At 42.7% G+C, this 9,705-nt stretch overlaps 1 protein-coding gene across 3 annotated transcripts in view; it reads right to left on the reverse strand.

The window, feature by feature from the left end:
* VPS26A (VPS26 retromer complex component A) overlaps positions 1-8,628 on the reverse strand; it is a 33,684-nt gene extending 25,056 nt beyond the window's left edge. Inside the window, exons 1-2 of one of the 3 annotated variants that reach the window (XM_060642560.3) lie at positions 8,497-8,628; positions 1,328-1,477 (exon numbers count right to left, since the gene is read on the reverse strand). In XM_060642560.3, coding sequence (XP_060498543.1) covers positions 1,328-1,477; positions 8,497-8,499 — 153 coding nt within the window. In that variant the 5' untranslated portion in view covers positions 8,500-8,628. Of the gene's footprint in view, positions 1-1,327; positions 1,478-8,146; positions 8,358-8,496 lie in introns of those variants that run through there. The other 2 variants (XM_060642559.3, XM_060642562.3) reach the window with 2 other exon arrangements.
* Between the last annotated feature and the right edge of the window lie 1,077 nt (positions 8,629-9,705).

The following is a 9,705-nucleotide window of genomic DNA, read 5'->3' on the forward strand; positions in this document are numbered from 1 at the left end:
TCTAGACTTAAAAACAAACGGGGCACCTGGGTGGCTCAGTCGGTTCAGCGTCCTATTTTGGCTCAGGCCATGATCTCACGGTTCCTGAGTTCGGGTCCCGCATCGGGCTCTGTGCTGACTGCTGACAACTCAGAGCCTGGAGCCTGCTTCCGATTCTGTGTCTCCCTCTCTCTCTGCCCCTCCCCCACAAGCACTCTGTCTCTCTCTGCCTCTCAAAAATAAAGAAAACTAATAAAAAAAATCAAAAAACAAACAAACAAAAGTTATGATTAATGGGTATCAATCATATTTGCTAAGGTGTAAGATTATTCTTCTACAAAAAAAGATTATTCTTCTACATTGCTTGATAAGGAAAAGTGGCAAAAGTGAAACCTTACGTAAGGTATCATAAACGTATCTGACTATGCATAGATACATTCCAAATGTACATTAAATCCTCTACAGGGTACCAAGAAATGAGATCAACAGACACCACAGTAGTAGTGTAGAGAGATAAGCTACAAAGAATGAGAAAGAAATTTTTAGAAAGGTATACTAAAGAATTATCCCCAATCTCTACAACTCAACTTAATGTAAAAGGAGAAACAAACTTTTGAGTGGATCACAGCCCCAGTGAAGAAGCTAAAGCGAAACATGCATAGTCACAAACACAAAATTCTGCATACAATTTTAGACTCTGTCCCTGTAATCCCTCCAGTAAGAATCTCTCTTGTAGGGGAACCTGGGTGGCTCAGTCAGTCAAGTGACTCTTGACTTCAGCTCAGGTCATGATCTCCCAGTTCGTGAGTTTGAGCCCCAAGTCAGGCTCTGCGCTAATAGTGTGGAACCTGCTTGGGATTCTTTCCCCCTCTTCATGTACCCCTCCCCTGCCCCATTCTCTCTCTCTCTCTCAAAATAAATAAGTAAACTTTAAAAAAAAAAATCTTTCCGGGGCGCCTGGGTGGCGCAGTCGGTTAAGCGTCCGACTTCAGCCAGGTCACGATCTCGCGGTCTGTGAGTTCGAGCCCCGCGTCAGGCTCTGGGCTGATGGCTCGGAGCCTGGAGCCTGTTTCCGATTCTGTGTCTCCCTCTCTCTCTGCCCCTCCCCTGTTCATGCTCTGTCTCTCTCTGTCCCAAAAATAAATAAAAAACGTTGAAAAAAAAAAAAAATTAAAAAAAAAAAAATCTTTCCTATAAATGCTCTAATGGAATCAAGGATTTTAGCTGACCTTCCAAAAAAACCTTCCATCTCCAACAAAATCATTCAAATTTAGAAACAGCGCAGACAACTTTGATGACTAATTCTAATATCCTACAACTAGATAGTTCTCCCAAACACAAGATTTACCTTTCCTGAAACAGATTCTCCATCATAGAAAAGATAGTGTTTTTCTACTTTGCCATCTTCAGTTTTCATCTCGGCCATTTTCCTGGTTTCCCCATCATTAAGGACAACATCGATCTCACAAATGGGTCCAAAAAAGCCTCCAAGAAAACTCTGAAATAAAAGGAAAATGCCCATAATTATGTGTTGTCAGACAGTACATTTTGTAATTCAAGTAAAATTACCTATGACCTACAGTTAAACAGACTGCAAATCTGTTGAGTACAACAAGGAAATAAGAACTTAAATTCCACATCAAAACTAAACAAATTTAGGAGCACCCGAGCTGGGTCAGACCGTGCAACTCTTGACCTCGGGATTGTGAGCTTGGGCGCTACATTGGGTATAGAGATTACTTAAAAATAAAATCCTAAAAAAAACAAAAAACCTAAACAAATTTAGTATAACAATGCACATACAACTAATATTGTACTGTACATTAAAATGTTAAGAGGACAAATTTATATGTTTTTTACCACAATTTCTTAAAAGACAAAAAGAAAACTAAAATTTAAACATGCTATAATTTCAATCATTGCCATAGGTAAATGCTATAAATAATTACTAACACATACCAGAAATCTAAAAAAATTTTTTTTTATTTATTGATTTGAGAGAGAGTGCACAGGGGAGGGGCAGAGAGAATCCCAAGAAGGTTCCATGTTGTTAGTGTGGAGCCCAATGTGGGGTTCAAACCCACAAACTGTGAGATCATTACCTGGGCAAAAATCAAGGGACAGACACTCAACAAACAGACTGTACCACCTAGGCACCCCTAAAAATTAATTCTTAATATATGGTTTGAAAAGTCCCCTTTATTCGTGGATCTTTCATATAGCAGAACTCATAAAATCCAAATTATGCGTATAGATCCAAATGAATTATTACTATGTAATACTTACTATAAAATGCACTGCGATATGGGTCTGAACAGGATGCGTTACATTGTGTAAGCCCTTGGAATAAATAAAACTGGCTCTAGTAAAGGAGACTGACTAAATTTCTGTGAATTTTTCCAAAGAAAATGTATAAGCTGGGGTGTCTCGATTGCTCAGTCGGTTAAGCATCCGACTTCGGCTCAGGTTATGATCTCAGGGTTGTGGGATGAGCCCCGCATCAGGCTCTGTGTTGGGGACACAGCCTGCTTAAGATTCACTCTCTCCCCCTCTCCCTCTGCCCCTCTGACTCTAAAATATAAATAAATAATAAAATTTACATGAAGAACCATCTCCTATCCTGTCATCCTACATCCTTTCTTAGTCTGCCCTACACAACCATAGTAATCTCTCAAAAACATAAACCTGATCATATGCTGTTTAAAATCCTTCAACAGGCTGGTGAGAGTACAAATGGGAACAACTACTTTAGAAAACAGGTGGCATTATCTGGTAAAGCTAAAGATATACATACCCCATGACCCAGCAATTACACCCCTAGTTATCTACCCTGAAGAGAACTCTTACACATGAACCAGGAAATGTAAATGTAATGTAAATGTAAGAATGTTAATAACATCATTGTTCACAATAGCTCCAAATAGGAAACAATTCAAATATCCATCAACAAGAGAATGGGTACATAAATTTTAGTCTATTCATAAATAGGCAAAGGAATGAGACACAACTATACACACAGATGACTCACACACACACACATACCCACTAATACTGAAAGAGGTCAGACACAAAAAGAATACACATGCAATATTATTCCGTTTATTAAAAAGTCAAAAACATGTAACATACACTCTAGTATTAGAAATCAGGAAGTGGCTAGAAGAGAGCACAGAGGGAGCTTCTAGAGGGCTAGTTATGCTGTTGTGTTTTTAAATTTTTTTTTAATGTTTATTTATTCTTTGAGAGAGACAGCGCATGAGTGGGGAAGGGGCAGAGAGAGAGAGGGAGACACAGAATCTGAAGCAGGCTCCAGGCTCTGAGCTGTCAACAGAGCCTGATGCGGGGCCCAAACACACGGACCATGAGATCATGACCGGAGCTGAAGTGGGTCACTCAACCAACTGAACCACCCAGGCACCCCCCTATGCTGTTTGTTTTTATCAGAGCACTTCCTACACAGGTTCATTCACTTTGTGAAGATACATCAAGCTGTATATTTGTGCACTCTTCTGTACTTCACTGTTACACACACACACACACATACACACACGTATTCCCTAACGTGGCCTACATGTAACTGGCTCTACCCATTACCTCCAACCACACCAGCCTCAAATTATCCAAGTTAATCAAATTTGCCAGTTTCTTTCTCATCCTAGACCAAGTATCCTTAACCTAACTAATTCATCCTCTGAGTCTCAGTCTGACTCATTTCCATAAAGAGGCCTTCCTTTCCTTCCTAATTGAAACTAGAGTCTCCAAATTTAGGCCTCACAACACCATGTAGTTTTTACTTCATCATTTATTATACTGTGTGCTTATTCAATACCTGAATCCCTAACTGAACCGTAAATTCCCTGACGACAAATACTTTATCCTTTGCTCATCACTAAAGACACAGTAGCTATGGGTAGTATGTGGAATTTAGTAGAAAGCATTAAAATATATATTGAATGTTAAATTAATATTGAATAAAACACATACTGTTCTGGGGACCCTGGGTGGCTCAGTCGGTTGAGTGCCCGACTTCGGCTCAGGTCATGGTCTCACAGTTTGAGTTCAAGCCCCACACTGGGCTCTGGGCTGACAGCGTGAAGCCTGCTTCAGACCCTCTATCTCCTTCTCTCTCTGTCCCTCCCTCTCTCTCTCTCTCTTCTCTCTCTCTCTCTCTCTGTCAAAAAAAACATTAAAGAAAACTTAAAAAAATTAAATATAAAAAAGTTAAAAACACATGCTGTCCTCATAATAAAAAATAGATACAAAAGAAAGGAGTTAAATCTGGAATATTTGATGAAACTAGCCCTCCCCCCAAAAGTTAGCATCGGTGCAGTAGATAAGTCTAGAGCAAGGAACTTGCATCAAATCTCAATTCTGTCCTTAGGTAGCAGAGTAACAGCAAGCAAGCTAATGATCCTCTTAAAACTCAGTAGGTCACAGGATGATACCATGATCAAAGAAGACAGTGTTTTCCTAAATTCTGAGCCTGCTGGGTTTTATTAATCCTATATTAACAAAAAGATTGTGATTTCAGGGATGCCTGGGTGGCTCAGTCGGTTAAACGTCTGACTCTTGGTTTCCACTCAGGTCCTGATCTCACGGTCTGTGGGTTTGAGCCCCGCATCCAGCTCAACACTGATTGTGCAGAGCCTGCCTGGAATTCTCCTTCTCCCCTCTCTCTCTGCCTTCATCCGAGTTGTGCTCTCTCTCTCTCAAAATAAATAAACTTAAAAAAAAATGGGCAAGTTTAAAAATAAATATATCGTAATTTCAAGAAATCAACTCAAAAAATTGCCAGATTTGTATTTTTGACATACTACAAAAACACAAGCAGCATGTTTTCCTTTCAGCAATGTTTTAATCTTTCCTGGCAACATTACAAATAACAAAGTCAATTTTAACCAGAAAACTAATTTTAATCAGAAAATGATTCTGAACTTAGAATGAAAAACATCAGTGATAGGTCATGTGCACTGTCCCTTCCTAGTTAGCTTTCACACTCCCAAGTTTTAAATTCAAAACTTGCTCAAGATGGTTTATGTTCTCCTAAGGGCTACAGATATGACAATGTACAGCAGCTCAAAATCAGGCTGCTGATATTTACTAATTATCTACTATGTGCAAACTACTGAGCAGCCAAGGTGGCAGGGAAGGGTGGGAAGGTGGGAACTGCTATGGGAGGAGCAATTATGAAAGGGTAGAAGACAACAACCTCATTTAAGATATAAAATAGAAGCAGGAAAATAAAATTCAATTTTTTCATTCCCCTTTAATACTTCCCAGAGCTGCTTCCAGGAAAAATGAGATTCGAAAACTACAAAAATTTTTTTACAAATAAAAGCAAATATTATGGTAACTTTTCCCACATATGGATACTTAACGCACAGAGAACTTAGGATTTGAAAGCTGACACTAAAAGATCAAAATCAAAATTGCCACTAATTAAAGTGGTGTAAAAGAGGGGCACCTTGGTGGCTCAGTCAGGCTAGGCGACCAACTCTTCATTTCAGCTCAGGTCATGATCTTGCAGTTCAGGAGATCGAGCCCACATGGGGGTTCTACACTGACAGCACAGAGCCTGCTTGGGATTCTCTCTCTCCCTCTCTCTTGCCTCTCTCCCGCTCACACTTGCTAGTCTTATAAAACTTCACAATTAACTAATAACATAATTATATAGTTAAATAGTCTTATTTTGACATGATAGGTAAAAATCAAAAATTCCTACGCATTAAAAATATGTGAAAGCTATGTTATCCTTTATTACTTTCTGTATGCCTGTAGTATTTCACAACTAAAACTTTAAAAAGTAGGCTTACTTTTCAACATAAATTGTCAAAACACTAAGATGGGGACAGATTAGATTTTTTTTAAAAGCCCAGTTATAATACATACAGAAGCATAATAGATTAATAAACTGTAACATTTTAACAAGATTAAGTTAACAAACACCATGAGAATTCAGCACCAGGTTAACATCCAGTTTTTCACATTAGGACACATCAAAAACAAACTAGTCTTATCAAAGGCCTCCAGAAAACTGTCAAGGTCTTACAATTAACAAGTAGACAACGGAGAGAAAAAGACATCTGAGGTAAAAGTTTGGCTTTTCTCTTTTCCTTCTTTTTGTTTTTTGTTGCTTATGTATTTTTGAGAGAGAGAGCAAGCAAGTGGAAAGGAGGGCAGAGAGAAAGAGAGGGAGAGACACAATCCGATGCAGGCCCTAGGCTGTCAATACAGAGCCCAACAAGGGGGGCTTAAACCCATGAACCTTGAGATCATGACCCCAGCCAAAGTCAGATGCTTAAGCGACCAGACCGACAGAGCCACCCAGGCGCCCCTTTGTTTTCCTTCTAAAAGGAGTTGAAAGAAAAAAGATTTGTCTACCCAAAGTCTTGCTTTTGAAGTTTTTACTACAAGATATGCATCTTCCGTCATTTCAAACAAAAGTCATAAAATTAAAATCTTTTTTAATTATTCACTTCAAATTTTAATAATTTTCCTGTTATGTAAAGAAATCAAAATACATAATTGACAGGATGGTGAAGACTAGGAGGTAGAAAGTGAGTGAAAATTGTAAAGAAGGTTAGTATACATTAACATAGGCTTTTGCTGAAATTACAGAAGACATGTATTAAACTGAAAGATTACTCATATCTTCAAGTGAGCATTTAAAATATGAGATTTTCAGGAGCAATATTAGACAATAATATACAAGTCAAAACTCTTAGGTAGCCTTTAAATAGCTAACCTGCAATATATATGACTATTAAAAGATTACAGCATTGTTTTTACAGTTTTCTAATTGTGGCCTAACCCTCCTATCACCTTTAGGTTAACTTAAGATTTTCCATATAATTCATAAACCCATACTGGGCATTACCACCCAGCAAAATTACATGTGAATATGTTAAAAGCCAACAAACTCTTTAGCCCTCACTGAAGAAATTTCACTACCTCCAGTGGATGTAAAGAAATGCCACTCAAGGTGAGTGGATAGGGAGGCTCTCAAAATTTACACAAGCAATGAAACAGCAAATTTTCTTGCATAGGTTACATTTATGTCCATTTGTGTTATAAAGCTTTACAATTCAGTTTATGTTTGATGAGTAACTTGAAAATAAATTGCTCTTAAACTATTCAAAAGCTTATTAAAAGTAATAATTTTAAAAATAAGCAATAAATAGGAGGGCCTTTTAGGTCTTCTTGGCAAATTATATTCAATTAAAAAAGACTTCCCTAACTCCCTCACTAGGCAAGGTCTCCTTTTTAGATTTATCACAACTGTAATTTCCACGTTAAATAAATAATTTGTACAAACAGATCAAACAGATGTTTACCTCCCTCTAGACTGTAAGCTACAAGAGAGCAAGGCCTGTTTCAGTCTTGCCCGTGGCCCCTGGCCAACCTAAGTAATTATTTGTTGCATGAAAAAAAGGGCCCCCAGTTTAAGAATGAATAGGTCTGTCTTTTACTTTTCTGATTTTAATTAAATCAACACGATTTCTGAGTTTAAGATGTATTTATTCAAAACAATTTATTTTTAATTTTTTTTAAATAAACCTAGCTTCTGCTTCAGCCAAAACTCTCAGTTTACTCAACCAGGGAGCTTTGGTAAAGCTAACAGTATCAAGAGAGCACACAGTAGGCACTCAACGTACACTTGTTAAAATCAAACGAATACCACAAAGTGAGCCAAATGAGATCCAATCTAGAGACGGCCAACGCACACAAAGTTAAACGCCTTGTGCTTCCCACGAACCGGTTGGAGTACTCCGATTTCCCTCCCTTCTCTGTTCCCTAGGCCATTTCAACATCCCGAAGCGTTAAGTTTCCAGAAAATGGCTTGGGGAAGGAAATGAGAGCCAAAGCTTAAACTAGCGGGCACAAAACCAGTGTCTGAATTAAAATCATCCCACTTCAACGTCCTTTCCTTTTTTTCTCCCATTCTACAAGTGTCAAAATCAAGGCTGAACTGGGGTCAGGATACGGCAGAATGTCACCACAAAGAGATTAAAACAACAACAACAACCCGGAGTTTATCAAGCTCGTGACACTGAAAGAGAGTGACCCAGTACCCCCCCCCCCCCACCAGCCCGGAACTGGGGGACTCCCGGGTCACTCCACCTGAAGGGAAGCTAGGCTGTCCGGAAGGAGCGGAGGGACTAGCTACCTTGGAAGGGGAGGCGGCGCTGAGCCCCCGCAGAGGCGGGGTCCGAGTACCCAGCCAGGGCCCCCACAGCCGGTCGAGGAAGGCGGGCAGAGGCTCCGACATGGCCAGGAGAGCGCGCAGCCGCCCGCAGGTGCTCGGGCCTCTGCGAGACCGGGAAAAGGCGGCCCCGCCCGCCCTTCCCCGCTCCCGGGGTGGCTAGACAGGCCTAACCCGGTTCCCCGCCCTGCTCGCCGCCCCCCTCCTGCCGCTCCCCTCCGCCCCACCCGGGATACCCGGCCCGCCGTTGGCGGGCCCGCCGCGCGCTGTAGGGCCAGGACTGGAGGCGAGCGCGCGGGCCGCCGCGCACTCACCATTGTCAGCGCCGCCGCCGCGTCCCCCCCACTTCACTCCGCTTCCCTCAGGAGAACTCCCAGCCCAGATTCCCTCCGCCCCAGCGCCCGTCACGTGACCTGGAGCCGCTGGCCGCACGTGACCCCTCCCTTCCTTTCCTCCTCTCCCCCTGCTCAGGTCCCCTCCCGGCCTCTTGCCCCGCCCCACTGGCCAGCCAGGCCCTCGAGGACTGGCAGTTTGGAGGCGGGGCCTCGTGCTCCACCCTACGGCTGAGGAGGCGGGGCCACTGAGATGACGTAAAGTGGGAGGGGCCTGGGCGGACGCAGGCACCACAGGCCCTCCTCTCCCTCCCTTCCGTCACGTGAGGGGCGGTCGGCTGACGGGCTTTGCCACGCCCAGTTCCTCTTCCCTGTGGAAGTTTGAGTAACTGGAAAAGGACGGGGGGGTGGTTTATCTCCCTGGGTGGGTTACTAGGGCCCCTCCGAGGTGAAGGGGCGCTGTTACCCGAGGCCCTGCTTCCCTAGGCCTCGCAGGGTACGTGCTCTCTTCATCCAGGGATTATGCATTTTTCCATCTTTCTGGAACTCTGCCCAGCTCCCGCTCCTTCTGAGAGGTTCTGGGTTTTGAGAAACTTGTTAGCTTTGTAGCCTCTGAAGAGCCGACCAATAGAAAAAACGTGAGGGTGCTACATCCGTTGCTTTGTAAAGTACGCGGATAGCTTGCGATCTAGCCCCGCCTCCCCCAGGCCCTGCTGCCCAGCCAGGGCGTGAGGTGGGGGAAGCCTTCCTAAAACAGGTGATGCTACTAGCCACTACTCTGGTTTTAACCGCATCCTGACGCTGTGGTGTAGCCTAGAGGCCCTCCAGTTGAATGGGAGGCTGTTTTAGTTTTTAAAAGCAGTGTTGAACCACCACGGTGTATTCTGTACCTGACCAAAGCAGGAAAAGAATGATAATCTGAACGCGCCATCGTTATCCCATCGTAAAACAAAATCCAGTTGGTGCCGCAGGGCCATAAAGCAAGCACAAAATTAGAGTATGGTCTCTAGCCACAAAAAAATTCAACTAGAGGGGCGCCTGGGTGGCGCAGTCGGTTAAGCGTCCGACTTCAGCCAGGTCACGATCTCACGGTCCGTGGGTTCGAGCCCCGCGTCAGGCTCTGGGCTGATGGCTCGGAGCCTGGAGCCTGTTTCCGATTCTGTGTCTCCCTCTCTCTCTGCCCCTCCCCCG

This window comes from Panthera onca, chromosome D2 (assembly GCF_046562875.1).
Source record: "Panthera onca isolate mPanOnc1 chromosome D2, mPanOnc1 haplotype 2, whole genome shotgun sequence".
NCBI classification, from domain to species: domain Eukaryota; kingdom Metazoa; phylum Chordata; class Mammalia; order Carnivora; family Felidae; genus Panthera; species Panthera onca.